General features: G+C 36.7%; 1 protein-coding gene across 4 annotated transcripts in view; it reads left to right on the top strand.

Annotated features, from left to right (window-relative positions):
* Window positions 1-22,730, top strand: part of LOC124164342 (protein kintoun) — a 103,409-nt gene that overhangs the window by 44,940 nt on the left and 35,739 nt on the right. For all 4 annotated transcript variants that reach the window (XM_046541622.1, XM_046541626.1, XM_046541625.1 and 1 more), the window contains exon 3: window positions 17,306-18,626. In XM_046541622.1, coding sequence (XP_046397578.1) covers window positions 17,306-18,626 — 1,321 coding nt within the window. The remainder of the gene's footprint in view (window positions 1-17,305; window positions 18,627-22,730) is intronic.

The raw sequence follows: 22,730 nt of genomic DNA, 5'->3' as shown, positions 1-22,730 counted from the left end.
ATGGGTATCCCAGTTTAGATTTTCATTTATGGAGATGCCTAGAAATTTGGTATCAGTAACATGCTTAACAGTACAGGATCTCATGAGAGCTCAAGGGGAGCTCTTCTGGGATACAACCACCGGGGCCCGGAACCAAGCCCGAGGCTTATACGCCAGGACACCCGGGGAGGGGCTGGAGTGGAAGGAAAAAGGATGGAGACGCCGTCGCGATCGGAGCCTGCCGACGCCTCCAGGGAAGGGAAAGGGTTGGAAGGAAATGGGAGTAGGGATAAAGCACCCCAGTGCTATGGAAGCAAAAGGGGCCCTACCTAGCGAAACCATGCGTACGCAATTTTTCTTCCACCATCCCGGGGAGATTTTTCTATGAGGAAGAAAAATTAACAGTACAATCCGAAAATTTAATATAAGGGCTGTAATCAATTTTTTTTTTAGTAGGATGGAAAAATATAAAGGAAGACGTGGATTTATTTATAGCCACTTTGTTAGTTGAACACCATGTTTCCATTTTGATGACAGCATTCTGAGTGGGAACAACAATATTGCCATCACGTTTCAGTCGATGATTCGTATCATCAGCATACATAAAAATATTTCCTTTTAATTGTGAGGGTAGATCATTAATATATAACAAAAAAAGCAGGGGCCCAAGAATGGAGCCTTGAGGAACACCCCTCAATATCTCCTGGTGAGGTGAGGTATGTTTAACCATGTTATTGGTTATCATGGTTACTGCCTGGGTTCTTTTTTCAAGTAAAGACCTGATTAGATTGTTTGCAATTCCTCTCATACCATATATATGGATTTTTCTCAAGAGAGTCTCATGGTCAACAGAATCAAAAGCCTTAGACAAGTCATAAAAAAAATACCAACAGTATTGAGGTGATGATCATGACCTTCAAGAACAGAGTCAATAAATTTATAAATGGCAAATTCTGCCGAAAGACCACCTATGAAACCAAACTGAGATTTGGATAAGATGTTTTGTTTTTATCAGGAATGACATTATTCTTTTTGAAATGACACTTTCTAATATTTTAGAAAAAACTGAAAGTTTTGATATGGGTCGATAGTTTTCAATTGATTGAATATCACCCTTTTTGTGTAGAGGAGTTACAACTGCCATTTTTAGTTTGTCAGGGAAAATACCCGAGGAGAGAGAAGCATTGACCAAATGAGTGATAGGAGTAAGAAGATATCTTATGCAATTACCCTTCAGGAGGGAGCAGGGAACCCCATCCCACCCAGCTGGGTGTTTTGTATTAGTTTTATTGATGATTGATTCTATTTCTTTCTCATTAGTAGGGTAAGGGTACATGTTATTTAGAACATAGTTATTTTGAGGACAATTATCTGTATTGACTTGTAACATAGATGATGTTTTCAAGGGATTGAGAAAATGCGTATTGAAATTAACTGCAATCATGTCTGGGTCTGAAACAAGAATATCATTGTGTAAGATTTCTTTGGGTGATTTATTCTTTCTCAATTTTCCAGAGGTGTTATTTATTATATTCCAAGCTGTTTTTGATTTATTATCTGAAGAAGAGATGGAATTGATATTACAAGTCCTTTTAGTAGTAGTGATTAAACTTGAGTAGTACTTTTTGAAAGCAATATATTGTTCCTTAATATCATTGTCATTGGTAGCTTTGTAAGCTGACCACAGAGATTTTAGAATTTGTGAATTTTGTATTACTCCAGGAGTAACCCAGGTTTTATTTTGAGGCCTATTTGAACTAGCTTTTACAAGAGGAAAGCAACCATTGAAGAGCGTAAGGAAAATATCAAGGAAATTATTAAATTTATCATTCACTGATTCTGCACTATATACAGAATCCCAAGTAGTAAGTTGCAGATTATTGCAGAAATCTTCAATGTTTTCCAGGGTGAAAATTCTTTTTTTAGAAAAGAATGATTTGGCAAACGAGAGTGAGGATATTGGTACTTCTATGGTTGTAACTATGGCCTTATGATCTGAAAGATGGGACTCAATGGCTTGACCTATACAGAATTGTAGATTGCAGAATATATTATCAATAATAGAGGCAGACTGAACTGTTTGTCTAGTGGGGACAAATATTGTTTGCTTAATATCATAAACTGAGAAAAGGTCCCACAAGCAAGTAGTCATATTGTTGACCTGATCAAAATTAACATTGAAATCTCCACAAATAATGATATAATTTAGTTTATGAAAGCATTTCTCCAAGAGCATACCCAAATTCTCTAAAAATAAAGAAAAATTTCCAGAAGGTGATCTATAGACTCCAACAACAAATAAATGATACTTTTCAATCACCAGGTCCAATACACAGCACTCAAAATCCATGTCACAACACAGGTCCAAAGCAATTTTAGAAATGGAGGCATTTAATCCATTTTTAATATACACCAACACACCACCACATTTCATGTTCTCTCGGCAGTAGGAGGCAGCAATAAAATAACCATCAATGCAAGCACTTTGCACTTCGTCACACACCAACCAATGCTCTACTACACATACAATATCAGCATCTTGCTCTTTTAAAAATAACTCTAAGGTTTCATATTTGTTTCTTATACAATGAATATTTAAGGATAAGACTTTAACATGTCGCACTAGTCAGGATTTTTGGACATCAGTAACAGTGACATCATTTTCAGCACCTGTGTGCTTATTGATCGAATGATTTTTACCAAATTTAAATTCCTGAATCCCAATATTCTCTGGCCATAAACTTAGATCATACAGTTTCTTTGCAAGTTTGAGATCAACAGATATTTTGAATGATGCATATGGACCTTTAGCATTGAGAGGTTCCACTTCTACAGAAGACATAAGCATAGCATCCAGATATTTTTTTAATGTAAGCGAGTCTGTCTCAGGAGCCGCCAGCCGCCAAACATGAACATAAGCTTTTCGAGGCAATGCTTTTATAGGGCAAGAAATGTCACAACTGGCCGTGCCGTATAAGCGCGTTCGACGCCGTTGCTTCCGACTTATCACGTCAATGTAGCCGGCGTTTGAAGCGTCATGATCCACATGTTTACTCAGTTGGCTAGATGTACTTGTGAACTGCATACCTTGAGAACTCACACTCGGTGGATTGTTGTTGGAGGGTTGCACTGGTGCTTTCAATGTCGGCATTTCACGAGGGGCCCGCTCCGACGGTTCGCTCAAAGGTGCCGTACGAAGGTTATTAAAAGGCACCGGTTTATCATCACCAACACTTCTCGAGGGCACAGGAGCCTTCTTCATGGCATTAGCAAAGGTCACACACTTCGTTTGAGTCGGGATAGATTTTAAATCAGATTTCAAGGTCACCAATTCTTCCTTTAAAGACTGAATATCGGCCGCCATGCTAGAAACTTTGAACGTCGAAGCACGGCAGGAAAAACACTTCCAAAATATTTCGTGGCTCTCAAATAATGCCTTCAAAACTATGTCATTCAATCCCGTGCATTTATGGTGAAAGATATTCGGACATTGATCACAAACGATTACTTTATCCTTAAAATTAACGAAATCATTGCACGAGGCACACACTGGTCTTTTATCAACGGACGCCATCTTGGAGAAAAAAAAAGAAAAAAAAATGTCGTCTGCTTACGTGCCGAGATAACGTATTTTAAGCTAAGCATCGCGTGGAGATCCAGAGCATTGTCTGCTCCCGCAGCAGTAGTCAAATACGCTAGACCTAATCTAGACCATTTAAAAGGAGGCAGTATAATTCTAATTGTAGAATGTTATCTCAATTATTTCTACTGTTCCTTGGAAAAAGAAGCAATGCAGTGCTTCCATAGCCTTATCATGATAACTCGTGCAATGGGGAATTTTCACATTTTTTGAAAACTCTGTCAAAATGTAGTAAACCTCTAGGAAAGAATATCTACCGGGGGAAATTTCAATACTAGCGTTAGTTTTCAAGATATTAAAGGTCAAAGTGGAGGAGTGGGGGGTGCGAACGAAAGTAGTGTGTCCAAGAGGAGTGACGTCATTTCTCCCCAAACAGAGTTGCTAAAGTCCGAGGCATGGAGCTTCGAGATTGTTGCGGTATATGTACTCCAGGAAGACGGTATGTTTACCTATGTGAAGTGCTGTTTATAATATCGAATAATAAATATTGCGTGGTGCCTATGTGTTCAAATACATCTCAAAATTCTAATAAAATATTCGTCCTTATGTCGAATAGTAAAGCGAGAAGAAAGAAGTGGGTTAAGGCGATGAAGAGGAAGAACGATCTGTCGACGAAAACGACGGGATTTGTTCGTGAAGATCACTTTACCTTAAGTAATTACGACAGAATTATGCTGAGAAATGGCTTGAGCGTGTGGTGCGGAGGACGTGCAGTTGCCCTGTTCGCGCAGTACCCGCCTGTCGCTTGCATGCTGTTTTTGCTGAGTTATCTTAGGTTGACGGCCCTCGTAGTACCCGATGTCTTATAATTATTGTATGTTTTGAATTCGTCAATGATTAATCATGATAAGAATACTTAAAGGGTGCATACAGTAGGCTATCCTCCCTCTCTCCTAAATCAATTGATTCACATGCATAGTATTCCAACTGAACTCCCTCGAAACCATATTTGCAGTGTATAATTAGTAAGAAACTCACTGATGCATAATCACTACCTCCTCCAATCAACTGACTTAGAGCCATAGGAGTAAATACAACCTGAGGAAGTGGTGGATAGTCGACGTCAGGAAAAGTCATGCCAATTGAAACCAGAATCAAAAATTGTTGGTGTTCAGAAAAGAAACCTGTTTCCGCCAATGCTGCTACTTCTCCTATGAATATGATAAGTGACTGACATGGAATCAGGCAGGGAGATATGTAGCCAAAGGGTCAAGTACATTGTGTTTTTCTTGGAAAAAAGGCAGCATTGTATTTAAAAGTAGATTGTGAAAATTATTTTAATGTCAATATGCTATCAGGAAATACTGGGTTACCTGTTATTACTATGTTCAGGAAAATTAGACTCAACAAATCCTTCACTATTGTAGCCTAGAAGATCTCAATGTCTCACCCTCGACAGCGGCACGATATTTCTCTGCTTCCATTATTCCGGTGGCTACTCTTTTGAATAATCTAGTTTTTTTGGGTTGACAAAAATAAGATGTTGCTTAATATGCCAATTCCCTTTCCTGCTCACAATTCGCATGTAGAGTCAACTGTTGATTGTTTAGAAATAGGCATTGAAAAACCAGGTAACCCAATTTGCGCTGCGATAGGTATAAAGTAAAAAAGTGAATTGCGAAGGAAACTCTAAATCCGTTTTTTTTACAGTACTAATTAGTGCATTATACTGCTGATAGTGAAGAAAAATTAAAATAATGTTTATTCAAACGCAATTATTTCAAAAGGAATCATTTTTAACATTACTTTAAAATCAATGAATTGTTTATAGCTCAAATATTTCTATCTAAACTCAATAAAAAAAATAAATCATATGATTCTTCTTTAGAAAATTTCATTTCGAGGGGTAATGGTGGCCGGGCAATAGATAGTGTCATTCGCATAGACTGGATTTCTTGAGCAAATTCTAAAAGGCTGTGGGGTAAAAGTAGATCGCGCGTTCAAACTAACTGTTCACTCATTCAGTGGTAAAATTTGAGAGTTAATTAGACCACCAAGAGTTTCCAAGAATGTAGAGAGCTCTCAAGATGAAGTTAAGCTAACTAAGCAAATAGAAAGCTTTAGGACCCATGTGGAGAGAGTAATAAGAAAGGTTAGGGAATACAAGTTGCTTGTCCTTCATTCCTGCATTGACAACCGTTTGGTGCAAAAAAGCAGGATTAGAGGATAGCTTTAAAAGACAATCACCTCTACCATAACGATATTAGGGCTCTGCATCAATGATGGGGAAATGTTTTAGGAAGCGACGAAAAATACTTTGAATGATTCATTTATAACCTTTTTTAAATAGAGATGTATTTTTCATTTAAAAAACAGCGAGAGATTAGTTGCGCACCTAGTACTATTTAACATAAATGATTGAATTTTGTCATGCGTTTGCTAAATAGCATATAATTATTTTGTAGGTATCTAATAGAAGTTTCATAGCTAACATTAAAAGCTGTATTATCTTATGCTTATGCCTATCGTTAAGCAGCCACTATAAAAGCAGCTCCAAAAGTACATAACCTGTCAAAACCTGTACACACTTCAGACAGTATGCATACAGAACACTTCTTAAAACTGTCCATAGTATGATGTGTATAATGTGTACAGAAAGATTACCTTAAATCTGTGCACAGAAAGCATTTCACAACATACTGAATCAAAAAGCTGATATCATACAGAAAGCAAAAAATCAAAACTTGTACCATATAAACTATATTTGCACTCACTAGATGCATCAACATTTCATGCAGAAATTTTCAACGGAGGCCGAGTAGCTACTACTGTATTCGTAAAAGCTGGTCCAGTAATGCCATAATAAACTAGAAAACCTTACCGCGAAGCCTTCACTTCTCTAAATTCTGCAGCCAAAAAGTCTGGGTTACTTTTAAAATATAATGCCATCATTATGGAATTCACCTCTGGGAGATTATCGCAACAGCCTTTTCACGAAACTGTCTTCCATTTCGCATATATTCGATATATTCTTGTTCTACGAATACAGAAAATGGATAAAATATACTTGACGTGACTAAATAACGTCATAAAATGTCCGAGAGAAAAGACGGATTAAAAAAATACCGAAATATTTACTTACTCAACGACTGCTTCATTGTAGCTTCTGCGGCCGTACATGCAAAACGAAAACGCTGTAGGGAGAAATGACGTCACCAACAATCAGAGCTAACTTCGCGTTTGCAGACGCATTTCACTGTTTCAAATGAATTTCATGATAAAATCAATGTTTTACGGGATGTTTGATTGGTGAAAATGGATTCCTGGTGAAAATTGCTATAAGAATCATATATTATTTTGATGAAAAAAATTCATGCAACTTCCCCATTGCCCACTCATGAAATTTGTGCGCAGTGGGCACTCCAGAGGCAACAGAAGGTGAGGAGCTCGGGGTGGGGAAAATTGGGGCTTCTCATTGGCTGCAAATTTGCATAGTGAGACATTCCTGATAAATGGCCGAATTTTATTATTCATCACGTCATAAGAATTGAGAAATGCATTTGGATAAATCACGGTCGAAGAAAGAGATGTGGAATGAATGCAAGAATGTTAATGGCTAGTAATAATAAATTAAATCATGAATTCGAAGGTTTACGACCCTTAAGAAGATACTAGAGAACGAATTGCGGGTTGCATCACGGCAAGCAATTGAGCATACTAACCAGGAAAGTGCAATTTTTTCAAACGTACTAACCAAATACTTTACCTGTATTTTGTTTGGATTGTACCGGGACTGAGAGAAATTGCCGTACTAAGGAGGAAAACGTACTAACGAGGAACGTACTAACCAAGTTCCACGGTATATTGAATGAAAAAGTGCACTACATACGGAAAATCCTTTGTACTGTTAGTCCAGGAAATGAAGCATTTTGGCTTGCAATTTTTTCAAACTGAATCGATTTTCTTAAAACTTTCACAATAAGTAGGGAATATACCAAGAACCAAAATCTATATCATGCCGACGGGCGCTTTTACCCTGGGGGTGGTTTCCACCCCATCTCGGGGGTGGAAATTTTTAATTATATTTGGACCACAGTAATCGATAGAAAAGCAAATTCTAAGAATAAAATGTTTGTTCCATTTTTTTTGTCAAATAAATATTTTTTGAGTTATTCATGATTGAAACTAACACTTTTTTGACGGAAAAATCAACGATTTTAATCGATTATAGGGAAATAACTTGAAAAGTATTCATTTTATTAGGAAATCATTAATTAAAAAACTGTAGCTTGTTGAAAAGTAAATAAAAATCTTATTTTATATTTCCTTTATGACCAATTCGGACCGAGCTACAACTTGTTGATGGTTATCTATTGTTGGTCATACGCTAAATTTGAAAGATTCAATACCGAAAAGCGGGAAAAATGTATTTTTCGAGGAAAACTTACGCAATCTGTTTGAAAGTGTTTTTTAAAAACTTTCTTAAAATGAGAAAAAAAAATTTTATCATGAAATTTGAGCGAGTTATGATTAAAAATAAGATCAGTTCCTACTTTTTTCTACGAAAAAATCAGTGAAAACAACTCCTTATTACCACACTAGTCAAAATTGATCAATGCCCTTCAGAATTTCTCTTTATTTAATTATTGTTAATTGATCCTAGAAGTTTTTTAAATTTACAATTCTAAATTTTGAAAAAATTGGAGGAAAAAGTGAGAAGTCATTTTCTACAATTTCGTTAAAAATGCTCTTTTTTCAAAATAACTCCAAAAAAAACTGGATATATGAAAAAAATGCTAGAGTAATAAATTGTAGCTTCTTTATTTTCAAATATTTTGGTGTGTTTTAATTTTCTATACAATAAATATTTGGTGAGATATTGATAATTAAAACCTCTATTTCCAAGGGAGCTCCACCTTATTTAGACCATTAAGGAGGAACCTGCGCTTCGAAATACTGCTTTCATTAGTTAGATAAACTCGATAAAAACGAGTCATAATCGCTAAATTTGTCATTCATAAAAATTAAAAGTAATGCTAAATCAATCAAAATAGCTGTGCAATGCATGATTTTGACTAAAAATGGAATAATACTGTGATATGAAGAATGGCTGTTATATTGACTCTTAGGTATTGGAAGAATTTAAATACTTTCTCGGGAAATACAGTAAAGCTTTATAACTATATCATTTGTGATGAATAAAATGAACTTAACTAGTGAGACCTTTTGCTCTGTTAATTTCAACCTAATTTGGAAAAATGGTTTATTTATAATTGCTGATCACCAACTCGACAACGGTGCCAACATATCATAGTTTCACACGGGTTGAGCACCTTTGTTTATTTACTTTACCTCGTAGACTTACGTTGCATTGTGACAATGTTACTCGTTTTATTATCCACTTAAATTAGCCTTGAGTTATTAAATATACCTTTGGGCTGAAGTGATGGCTTCATTATGCCGATTTAAAGGCAAAGGCTATAGCGGGATAAGATGGTAAAATCTGCACTAGGCTGGATTCTTATTTGGGATTATGCACTCGAAAGTAATTATTTAGAAACCCCTTCAGCGAAATTTTTAGATGCCTAGGTGGTCTCACGGTCCTTTTATCGTAAAAAACGTGTTTTTTCGAAAATCATTTTTCCTGAGCGATGCTTTGCTTTAAAAAATCTGAAAAAAATCATGAAAGTATACTTTAATGTCCAAATACACCCTGATTTTTTTCATACTTTTTGGGTCAAAATTGAGTTTATGAAAAATATTTTAATTTTTTCATGAATTTTTAGGTTATGTTAGTAATATTTGGCAAACTTTTAAAAAATCATTTTTTGTGTATTTTTTATTGTTCTTTTGAATGGCCGTGTTAGATTTGCCATTTTTACTCCGGAAAATCCTCAAAATTTGAAAAAACCCAATTTTTGGTGTTTTTCCCCATACTTTTTAGCAGATAAACTCTACCGCATGTCAATTAATAATGATTTTTTAAATTATATTTTCGTTTTTTTACATGATTGGATCAGGTTTGCCGTTTGAGCTTTAAAGAAAATATAGCCCTGCGTCTTAGTGAGCTCCCTGAATACATGCTGCACGGTATACAACTGCTATGTATAATCTCTAAAATGATAAAAGGGAAAATATTAAAAATTAAATATTAACTATGCTTAATTAGCATCATTTTATTGGATTTTGAAATTTTATCGAATTCGTATTACAATTGTGGTAGATGCCGCATACTTTAACAGCTGATCAATGCGTATTTCAGCGTTTTAAAGGGGGACTTGGAGTCTTTGTAAAGATTATTTTGTTAAGATTATTTGAATGTGTTTGGGAGGATAATACAGAACTATTGGGGAATTGATGAGATATATTGTTGTAATGGCATGCTGGGGATATTGTTTAATTACGTATGCTGGATTGTTGCGAGGAGTGTGAAGTTTCGCTGAGGGAAATGTATTGTTGACAGTCGTCACTCGAGAAATGAACTTATCGGTGTTATTATCGGTGTGCGCGAGTGTACTGAATACGGCGAGTTATAACTGTGAGTGTGCGGAACTCTTAGTGAACTGAATTCTTTGTGAACTGACCTGTGAGCCAACTGAACTGTGAGTGGTGGAACTGTGCGTGTGCAAAAGGTGAGACTTTAGTACTTACGGTAGTTGTCTGTCTGTATATCTGCTATGCCTTGGGGGTTTCGGAATAAAAATGTTTGTTTTAACTATTGCGAATGAAATCAGATTTAATTATTTTGCAATTAATATATACTGTCAGTATCTAACTTGATAAATAATTCTGAAAGAATTTTTGCTGGTCTAATAATTTTTGACTTATACCTTGCATTACTAAGGTAATAAATAACTGCGGCTATGTAGTTTATGCAAAAAAACTTTATAATTTAAAAGATGAACTTGCTTTGATTTTTGATGGGACATATTTACGTCATCAAAAGAGTAAAAATAATGATTACCAACGCAGGTCATACTCTGGTCAGAAGAGATATCCACTCTTAAAACCGTTCACTATTTGTACAACTGACGGATTCATGGTAGATCTTCCTGGTCCTTTTCTAGCCACCGAAAATGACGCAACTATAATGCGTAAAGTAATGAATGATCCAGTTGGAATAAGAACTATCATGAAGGAAGGTGATATTTGCATTGTGGACAGAGGTTTTAGGGATGTGGTACCCTTCCTAGAAATTCTCGGATTCAAGGTTCTAATGCCTGCCTGAAAAGGAAAAAGATCTAATTTAAGTGCGATTGAATCCAATGAATCTCGCTTCGTCACAAAACTTAGATGGGTCGTTGAGGCAATTCACGGCATTCTTAGCAAAAAATATAAGCTCCTTCACCAGCAATTGGACAATAAGCTCTTACCAAAAGTGGGTTCATACGCTAAAATTGCAGGTTTCCTTAATAATACTTTTGGCAAACGCTTAAATTGTGATAAAGATGAGGATGGATTGCAGGATTTAATAATTCAAAGAATGCTTGATTCTAAATCTAACGAAAATACTTTAGCAGTAGAAGCTGAGACAGCTAGATGGTCAAGGCGGCCCACTTCTGCGGTAAAACTAACTTCTGAAGAAGTGGAAGATTTTCCAGAGATGACTGAGAGGGACCTCAAAATATTTTTTTCAGGGACCTATCAGTTAGGTCAAGCCATTTGCTACTTAGCTGAGTTAATGGATGAAAATGATAGCATTAATTTGGAGTATATTAGGATGAAACCTAGCATCATTAAAGTTTTCGTTAGGTCAAGACACATTAATAGTAAGACCTACAAATGTTATGTCGAATACAAGCCTAATTCAATGGGGTACAATGGAATTTTGCACCATGCTTGTGACTGTGCCAATGGATTAAGAACTGTAGGGTCATGTTCTCACATAGCCGCAGTTATTTATTACCTTAGTAATGCAAGGTATAAGTCAAAAATTATTAGACCAGCAAAAATTCTTTCAGAATTATTTATCAAGTTAGATACTGACAGTATATATTAATTGCAAAATAATTAAATCTGATTTCATTCGCAATAGTTAAAACAAACATTTTTATTCCGAAACCCCCAAAGCATAGCAGATATACAGACAGACAACTACCGTAAGTACTAAAGTCTCACCTTTTGCACACGCACAGTTCCACCACTCACAGTTCAGTTGGCTCACAGGTCAGTTCACAAAGAATTCAGTTCACTAAGAGTTCCGCACACTCACAGTTATAACTCGCCGTATTCAGTACACTCGCGCACACCGATAATAACACCGATAAGTTCATTTCTCGAGTGACGACTGTCAACAATACATTTCCCTCAGCGAAACTTCACACTCCTCGCAACAATCCAGCATACGTAATTAAACAATATCCCCAGCGTGCCATTACAACAATATATCTCATCAATTCCCCAATAGTTCTGTATTATCCTCCCAAACACATTCAAATAATCTTAACAAAATAATCTTTACAAAGACTCCAAGTCCCCCTTTAAAACGCTGAAATACGCATTGATCAGCTGTTAAAGTATGCGGCATCTACCACAATTGTAATACGAATTCGATAAAATTTCAAAATCCAATAAAATGATGCTAATTAAGCATAGTTAATATTTAATTTTTAATATTTTCCCTTTTATCATTTTAGAGATTATACATAGCAGTTGTATACCGTGCAGCATGTATTCAGGGAGCTCACTAAGACGCAGGGCTATATTTTCTTTAAAGCTCAAACGGCAAACCTGATCCAATCATGTAAAAAAACGAAAATATAATTTAAAAAATCGTTATTAATTGACATGCGGTAGAGTTTATCTGCTAAAAAGTATGGGGGAAAAACACCAAAAATTGGGTTTTTTCAAATTTTGAGGATTTTCCGGAGTAAAAATGGCAAATCTAACACGGCCATTCAAAAGAACAATAAAAAATACACAAAAAATGATTTTTTAAAAGTTTGCCAAATATTACTAACATAACCTAAAAATTCATGAAAAAATTAAAATATTTTTCATAAACTCAATTTTGACCCAAAAAGTATGAAAAAAATCAGGGTGTATTTGGACATTAAAGTATACTTTCATGATTTTTTTCAGATTTTTTAAAGCAAAGCATCGCTCAGGAAAAATGATTTTCGAAAAAACACGTTTTTTACGATAAAAGGACCGTGAGACCACCTAGGCATCTAAAAATTTCGCTGAAGGGGTTTCTAAATAATTACTTTCGAGTGCATAATCCCAAATAAGAATCCAGCCTAGTGCAGATTTTACCATCTTATCCCGCTATAGCCTTTGTGTCTGAAGTTGAAGGTAAGAGCTTGGATTATTTGAGAAAACGAAATGTGGCCGAAAGTGAACCCATCAATTCCATCGAAGCGATTCCAACGAGTGCATCTGTTGAAGGATACCGAATCGTCGACGTGCATTTTTAATTTCTTAAGGAATTTTTGCAATATTTCTCAACATAAAGTGTCCATAATTGTTTAAATAATCAATGCTTATGTCTTGATTTAAGAAGATTAAAGTCCCTGTCGTATGACTGACACAAAGTTCTTTAATGTTTATTTATTTGTAGATTTTCCATTCAATATCCTCATCCATACTATTAATAAGGAGTTGATTAGTGAAAATTAGAAACTAATGTTTCATTTATAACCCAAATGTAATTCGAATCATTAGTATAAGGATAATTAAATAATAATTGTTCCTAGTGCCGAAGTTTCAGTGAATTTGGAAGGCTGGCATTGCAGCTTCTACGGACTCACTTAGGTCAGCTGTCATCGATTGTTCAAGAATGTATCCTAATTTTCATCCTCCTGCAATGACATCATAAATAGGTAGAGGTATTTACTGTTGTTTCTTCAAATTATGCTAAATTGGACCTTTGATAAACGTATCAAAGTAAATTGTTTGGACAGTGAAAAAAGTACTCTTTTCTATTCTATTTTATACTTTCGAAGAATTGCATGGGTGAATATTCGATTAATTAGTACGTTCGCGAAGTTGTATTTCTAAATACTATATAGTCGGTACCCAACAGCAATATGCTTGTATCGTGGTACCTTCATTCATCAGTACTGTAATGGTTCAAGCCCCATTACAGTGCATTTCTACTCGGCGCATTTTCTTCCCTATCAGTTTACCCGCTCTTTCCACGACCTTTCCCAAAACCCCACCCCCAGACCATGGCCCGTGGAGGAAGGCGTGGATGAGTAAGAGGGGATGAATGTGTTTTCGCCGATTTTTGTATGGTTGTGTGTGAGTGTGTGTGTGTGGGAGGAAGGGAGCTCGGGTTTTTCCTGAGTGAATGGCGTGTTACTCCCCCCTTTTTTGTTCATTGTGCTTTACCCCCACCCCAAGTTGAGGGATAATAAAAGGTGGTGCGCGTAAGAGAAACCAGAGAATTCTTAAGTGACTGTCGGGCGGAGCCTGTGCCCAAAATCTGAGTGCGATGCACGGCATAGGAGACAAGGGGCCCAAACATCATTTCAGAAAGATTGATCTGAAAGAAGAATCCCCCCCTGTCCGAAGGAGCAAAGGACCAGCTGAAGAGGACGTATTACCTCCGTTCCGGATGCAGCTTCCTCCAACAAGGGAGAAAGGAGTGCAGTAAATGGAACGAGAGTTTGTTGGATCCAACCTGGTCCAAACTCGGACAACGATAAAGTAAGATTGCAGCTATCCCCCCCCCCCCCCCAAAAAGCCCCCTCGTGTCTCCTGCCAAGCCGTGTTTAGACAAACAGTCACGGAACGCACCCGTTACATTAGTGAAAGTGAAATTAATCACAAAGTACAATTAAAGTTCGCACCCAAATTTACATTCGTCGGGATGGACTATCATTTACCTCCCCAGTCAAGAAATCATTGAATTTGTATCATATTTACGTGTTCACCACCGAACTTTACTCCGTTGTCATCATTTTCTATATTGATTTTCATCTAGAAACCAAGTTGTATTGTTGTTGTTTTTTTTTATTTATTTATCATTGATGTTTCATAAGTGGCTTTCACCAATTCATATTTCATTAGCATATAAGAGGGTTCCTTTTGTTTTTGTCATATGCAACATTATTTTTGTGAATTATATTTTGTTTAATTGAAAGTGTTTGAGAGAGTGTTTTTGTTCTGATTTCCTTCACGGGTCACCCCATTGAAAATATCCTTCGTCCTTCCTTTCGCCCCGTCTGATTTCCTTCCCGTAAATGCGTGTTGGACGAGTGCATCAGCGCCCGAACGTCACCCATCAGTTTGAATCGGGAACCCCCCACCCGCAATCATCTTCACAGAAGGGGAATATTTTCTTTATTTTATGTGAATTACGAGAAGTGAGTGGCATTGTTTTGTCCCGTAGGTCCCATGCGGGAGGGATCTTCGCGGATTTGTATATTTCTTTTTATTTTTGTGCGACGTCTCCCCCCGGTTCTATTGTGGTATCCGGGCGAGTCGGGGGTGGGATGCCACAGTACTTTCATTTACCTGTAGACCTTATTCTAGACTTTTAATATCAATTAAATAGATGATTAAATACATAATGTGCTAGATAATGAACTTCTATTTAAATAAGTAATTTCTGCAAGTTGAAAACGATGTATATTTTTAGAAATAAACGTAAAACAATTTGAAGTACTATTCAGAAGAACAGATAAACTATCGCAAATCTCAATAAATTCTATCATTTTCGCTTTTGAAGCGATACGCTTACAATTTCAAGGGATGAATTGTATTCCGGTCATGATTATTCGCATGTTTAATAAAATTTAGGTGCATATAGGAATTACTTAAACAACCAGCACTGATAAATTACTACATATTTCGGTGTAAAGCACGTTTCGAGATGAACTGAATATTAGTTTAATGAATTCTCAGAAAAATGACACCGAAAAATCCAGTTCACTGGAATTATGCAGCAGTCGACAGGTGCAATATCGCTCTTCATATTTAACCTCCGTATGCTTTGCAACGTTGCCACTACCTCCGCAGCATAATGGCTGCTCACTCTGCAGAAAACCGGAAGTATGTTCTTTAAACTTAAATACTGGCGCTAACATATCGGTAACCCCTTCTAAAAAAATACATATATTGGGCATCGTGGTCTATTCTATGCTGTGCTAATTTTTCAACGATATATTTCGGGCCAAATTTGAGATAAAAAATGTTTTAAAAGGGAAGGTCATCATTCTTCCATAAAGACAATGTATTTCAAGGTGGAAATCCGTCATTTTCAAATCCATAAATCTTTTTTAGATGGCCGATGACATAGTAATATTTTTTCACTATTCGATAGAAAAAATAATGAGCAACAACATATGTGAAAATAGGGGGAGGTTTTCGGGCATGTTTGAAATGATGGTTCCTCCTTAAATCCCTCCCCTTTCAAAATTAATGACTCAAAAAAAATTTAATTCACATGACCTCGTAGTCAGTAAAAACCCTACAAAATACAATTTAAATGAACTTTCTAAAATAAAAAATAAAGGAGCTTTGTTTGAAGTACCAATCAAATTTATTTTCGAAAAATTCGAAATCCGCAATATAGAGCATAACATTCCTCATAATCAGCATATACTTGTCTACATAAATGTACATTTATTTGTTTATGTTACCATGACGAAGTTTGTTCTGTTTATTCTATTGTTATATCTTTTCAGTGCTGTGATTAAAATCATGAGAGAAAAAAGTGAATACATAATAAAAGGAGTAAGAAAGTGAATAAGAATATTGTGATAAATAATTTATATTTATAGGGTAAATAATTTTTTTTACACTAGCCCCCAATAAGGGTTGATTATTATGGGTTGAAACGCCTAAAAATTATTTTCCGAACAAAAAAATAATTGTAAAAATAATTTAAACTAAATTTGACACGTATTTAGCTTTAAAATATAATTTTTTAAGTTTTAGATTTTAGGGGTAGTTTTCACCCCTAAAAAATAAAAAGCGCCCTTCGGCATAATATAGATTTTGAAGTAGGGGGTATAATTAGTCTAATCCCAAATTTTTGTGCAAATCGATTCTGTTTGAAAAAATTGCAAGGTTTTTCACTTTTATGAGCTTCATTTCCTGGACTGTGTGATGTGCAAATACGATACTTATGAACTCGATAGATATTAAGGAAAAATATAACAGATAATGGAGCAAAATAGCCATATAAGGCTCATTGCGATCTAATCTATTAACATACTTTATCACCAATGTGTCCGCCATTTTGGTAAATTACGTCACCGACGCTAGTGGTGATTTGAGTCGCCAGTAACGTATCGGCAGAAATGGTTCCTCAGCTATATCACCTGTTAAACATTGTGACTATGCAATACATGATTGATTTGAGTCCAATTTTTCAAATTGTGTTCTAGGATATCTTGCATTTTAAATGTTTGTTCAGAAATCCCCCCCTCACCTCCTTCCCCTCTTCCCCCTCCCCTCAACCCAGAAGCACTTTGCTGAGTCGCACTGTGCGAGCAGCTCTCAGGAGTGTGCTATGAGCGGTGATGCAGCACCACAAAAAGAGTCGTTTATGCCATCACCACAGATGACGACAACACCAATCGAAGAACAATCAATGAGGGTCTGCCAGAATGGCACTCGAGTGCATTACTGCTAATCATTTGGCTCCATATTCTACCCCTGAGAACCATGGCATACTCTGCCATTTATATGTTCAGACCATTTACCCAAATTTAAATCCTGGTGGGTAACCCAAGAAACTTTGCTGCTAATCAATTACCTTATGTTAATTTATTGTCCTTTCTCTCATTTGAACAGGTATAAACTTGAACTGAGGCTTGCTTACCCAATTCAAGAAACCAAGGGAAATGCTAAATTTGATCGAGAAGCAGGGAAGCTCATAGTGACGCTATTGGTTGATCGTGAAAAGGTGGTGGTGAAGAAATGTGCGCTCTCCGAGGGCGATAGCGGAGTGGAGAGTGACTTGTGTTGTGGCCGAGGGAGCAGCGGCAGTGAAGAAGACGAAAGGGCCATGGAGGGAGGGGAAATGGCAGTGGAGGGAGGGGAATTGGCAGTGGAGGGAGGGGAATTGGCAGTGGAGGAGGAGCCTGCTCAAGGAATTGCTGCCAGTGATGCGAAATGCCAATTAAATGTTGATGCTGATGATAGTGTGCACTGCAACAGTGTTTCTGTTGGTAACCCAACAGTGCAACTACATATGGATGAGGTGATGACTGGATCAGGAAATCTGATAAAGGAAGCATGTGAAGAAGAAACGAGAGTTGAGCCAACAGGCAATGCTCAAGGTGCTCAATTCCCTCACAAAGTTCCCGAGGAAGGATATGTTATTGGTGGAATAGCTGCAGTGAAATGCCCAGTGACGATTCAAGGCTTGCTTCTACCCGGGATCCAGTATACTGTCCCTCCATTTTCGTGCAATTGTCTCAGAGAAGACGACTGTGTGATCATTACCTTTGTTCTTCAAGCCAAGAATGTTGATCCTTCTTCAGTGAAGAAAAAGGTGATCAATGAATTAGAAGTCCCCATCAATGCTGCTGTGAAAAATTCATCTCTGGGTTATCTCCCGTGTGGCATTTCTTTAGCTCCGGAAAATGGATCAGTGTGCAATGAATACCGGACTGTGGGGATGCTATCATCAAGTCCAATTGTCAAGCCTAGTGGTTTGGTGATTGGTGAGAAGAAACGGGAACATTTTTGTGACTGGACTGGATGGAGGAATGATGACAACGCAGTGGAGAGTCAATTGAGTGATAAGCTCAGGGATAGTATCGTGATCGGTGAAGAAGATGAAAGCCCTCCTTGTGATGCCGTATCGTGTGATACACATGTCAGTTGCATTCATGTAATTTTTTCATCTGTTGGTGCCGGTTTTTTCCCTCAAAACTTTGCTTTTTGTGTTGGATTTCCTCAGTCTGTGTGGCCTGTCACTGATGTGAATTCATCGGAAGCTATTTCTGTGAACATTGAGGTTTGGGATAATAATGTTGAGGTGCAGTTGAGGAAATCATGCAATGAGAGTGGAGAGACAAAGGACGTCGTATACTTTGTTGGAAAGGATCCGTGCAGTATGCAACCATATGCACTGCCTCCATTTGAGGAAAAGATGCTCGAATCGCAGGTATTTATTTCTTTGAAGTTATGGTTTAAAATTGTTTTATATCTTTAGAAATATTGACTTTTCATTTCCAGAAATGGGTAGAAGTACCAAAAAATACATAAATGGGCTCACTTAAAGTAAATTTTAAAAAGTTTTAATTATTTACAAGTACTGGTTACTATTGTAAAGAGTTACCAGATACAGTTACAAGTATAGTTGCTATTGCTTTTTGGATATTTTTGTAAAATGCCGCAAGAGACCTTTGCACCACAATCACTTAATTTTCAGTAATAACTAAGAAGCTACTTATGCAGAGAGGAAGAGAATTGGCAATTTAAAATTTCTGTGTGCAACATTAATAGGGTGGTTTCCTTCATCAAAGAAAACGAAAGGCATTGATTGCGATTCGTTACCCACCATTAGTGTATTCATAATATACAAATTATTTTGTTTTAGAAATACCGGGTTAGACGAATGGCAATGGTCAATTTTTATCCTCATTTGAAAAGGGCCAGATTGGCGCCCATGCGATGCCACTCCGCGTGACGTCACAGGGACCTAGTTTCTATACCTATATTATAATATCTAGAGGAGATAGGAGTTATACGTCGTCTGAGGTTACCATTGCATGCATGAGGCGCAGAGCTCAGGGAAACATGTCTTAACAATCACTTATTAAAACTGGCTAAGGTCGGAAAGTTTTCCTCGTTTGATAAGTTATTAATAATCCTTATTTAAGCCAAGCGCTACCAGCCAGCAGGGTACTAGGCTAGCCGCTAGCAGCCTGCGTCGTATCAGAGCTAAGCCTCGCCTCAAGGTCACCTCGCAGGGCGGAAGGGGGAACCAGAAATACGTCACACGGAGAGACTTCCTGACATTCATACTGAAGCGTCGCGTTTTCGCGCACTTGAAAATTTTCACTTTTCATTTAATCGCGAAAAATAGATATCGTCATTTAAAAATCTAAAAGCGTGAAATACGTACTCCAGGAGTAATAATCTTTCGATTTAGGCAATAAAAAAATAATAGGAAACCACCCTATTATACTGTATTTGCATGAATTTAACCCTGCAGGGCTCACGCCCCTTTTCAGAAAGCGAGTATTCGCTCTGAGCCTGTCAGACTCTATTTTCTTATTTAGGTCTTAGTCTATGAAGTGTCGATAATTTTTCTTTTTTTTGTTTGTTTAAATGGAATTAAATGTTCCATTTAATTAAAACAAAGCCCATTTACGCCTGATAAAATATTTAATTATCACTTCATTTCGGCAGGGATATAAAATACCTTGCCATTACTTGTTATTGATTTATTGACTCTTAAAACCCCTGCACAGTGTTAACCCTTTCGCGCCGGGCTCCTTCATGGGAAGTTGCTTTTGGCTGTACGAAGGCTTTGAGCATTTCTTTTTCACCCTGTACGGAGTTGTTTCTCGGGAAGGAATTGTCCAGGTAGTTGCTTCCTCCACTTAATGACCTTTCCTAGCGGGGTGCCGTACCCTTTCCTCGGCAACTGGGCAAATATAATTCTCGATCTGTTTCCCGAAGCCATCACGGCGTACTTTTGCGGTCTGTTTATTGTTACTGGTGTGATTTTAATTTTTTTTAATTGTTAGTATTGCAGCAAATGTCTGTTAATCAATGTAGACCTTTCATTTAGCAATTCCTCTAGAACTTTTAAACGAAGTTCTATGGTTATTTTTAGGGTTTTCAGCTAAAGGGCATTATATCATAGACCAACAAATACTTTAAAGGGAATGAAATCTTTCATAAATTTTTCGGTAGCAGTTGTGAAACATGCATATTACAGTGCAATCTCGATAAAACAAGACCCCACGGTGCTAAAATAAAGACTCGCTATAGGGGGATTTCATCTCAAATCAGGCAGATAGTGCAAAATCATGTCAGGTTACCATCACCGATTTCTCTGAAACTTATATATGTGAAAGCAGTACCCTTATGATGAATAATGATGCCTTTATCTCAGCTCAGAACTGAACCGTCATAAAGTTACTGTCCTTTGAACATTGCGGTGTCAGGCCTCAGAGTAAAAAATGAAAAATCACATAAATGCTGATTACTAAGGAACCATGGTCCATAAAGCAGTGGTTATAGTTTCATTTTGAAGAGAATTCATTTATGCATATTATGGCATAACTTGCAAGTCATTTGAAGCAATAATAAACAAATAGGACTTGTTTAAACAATAAAAATTAGTCATTATTTAACAATTTATTACTAAAAAAGGCCACCTTTTATTTTCTTTAAAATTTATCAGCGGGTAGTTTAAATGTTCTGCTTTCAATTAAAAAAATAAAAAAGGTAGTATTTTTATACTTTTTGTTTTAAGGCATGTCAAAGTTAGGCATGTTTTCGACTCTTTTGCACCAAGATTGCATACCTTCAAAAATGAAGTTTCATTCTACTTAGCATTCATAACAGTGAAAAGTTCATATCTGAATGATTGGTTACATCAATTGAGTGAAAGAAAGTTCAATCTTGTTTACTTCCATGGCATATAATGTGTGCAAACACCCACTGCTACTGGCTGGAAACGGTGAATGAGTCGCAATTTGCACAGAGTATTTTTCAATGGCACTTTACATAAGTCTTCTACTTTAGGCCATGTGTAACAATTCGATGGACATTGTGGATGTATAAGTAAGACACTAATGTCATTCTCTTCTAAACACACTGCAGTGATTTTAGAAATTCACCAGGTTTTTTGGAAGCACACGATGAAGTCATTCATAGTGAGATTTTGAGTACTGTATGTCTTTATATCTGATTTTGTTAGTGTCACAGCCTGTTTGATTGTGTGGATTACAGAGAGAGCTATAGTTGTCCCGTGTCTGTGAACTACCAAAACATGAAACTGCTGATGCCATGTACAGGTGCTCCTTTCACCCAATCATTTTTTTGTCTACATAGGGTGGTTTCCTATTATTGCTTATTGCCTAAATCGAAAGATATTACTCCTGGAGTACATATTTCACGCTTTTAGATTGGCCACTGGCTGCTTGCTGCCGAGCATGGCAGTAGCAGGTAGTGCTTGGTTTAAATAAGGATTATTAATACCCTATCAAACAAAGGAAACTCTCTGACTAAAAGCAGTTTTAATAGGTGATTTTTAAGGGATGTTTCCCCGAGCTCTTTGCCTCATGTATACATTGGTAATCTCAGATGATATAAAACTCCTGACTACTCGAATAGCATCTAGGTCCCTGTGACTTCACTTGGAGTGGCATCGCATGGGCGCCAATCTGGCCTTTTTCGAATGAGGTTATAATTGACCATTAAAATTCGTCTAAACAGGGATTTCTAAAAATCAAATAATTTGTATATTATGAATACACTAAAGGTGGGTAATGAATCGCAAACAATGCCTTTTGTTTTCTTTGATGAAGGAAATTACCCTATTCGGCTAGTTTAGCATGTGTCAAATGCAAAAGTTTGATATTAGGCAAGGATATACTCACATGTTCTACAAAGGACTTTTTTGAATTTACTTGCTACAATTGAAATATCTCAGGTTTTAGTTTGTGGCATAATTTTTGACCAATTCTTACAACTCTATCAGATGGCCCCTATTCATGACCAGTTGCACTGAACAACCACCTATGACTTTCTTCCCGTTTAAGACCTTTCTCCAAGTCAAATATCTGAAATCTGTTTTATTTTTTATTAGCGGCTGACCTTTATAAAATAAATATGATTTATTTCTCCATAAGATTATCTTTTTACACAATTGCTCTTATATTTGATTCATCCTAAGAAAAGCATGTGCAGTGTCATGTGAGAAATAATCTAAAGTGCCAGCATACCTTAGTTATTATATTCCACACATGTAAATATTGATATCTGTACTTTTTGCCAGTGATAGGGTTGTACATACTTAATCTGGAAGAATCACACTCCAATTCTCGGAAAAGTCAAAATGAAGCACCAATGCCACACCAATTAGTGTTACCAACTTCTCTTTTTGAATAGCTTCCCTTTCTATTTTCCGGATATAGTAGTGATCTATAGTAGTACCTTTCTTGGTTCAATCCTAAACTTCAACAATGAATTTTTCTGAATGATTCTCAATGGCAGTGAACACATCTTGCTGATTGGGAGTTACACAAGA

Source organism: Ischnura elegans, chromosome 8 (assembly GCF_921293095.1).
Source record: "Ischnura elegans chromosome 8, ioIscEleg1.1, whole genome shotgun sequence".
Taxonomy (NCBI): Eukaryota; Metazoa; Arthropoda; class Insecta; order Odonata; family Coenagrionidae; genus Ischnura; species Ischnura elegans.
Note: the sequence above shows the minus strand (reverse complement) of the source record. Positions and strands in the feature narration are given on the sequence as shown.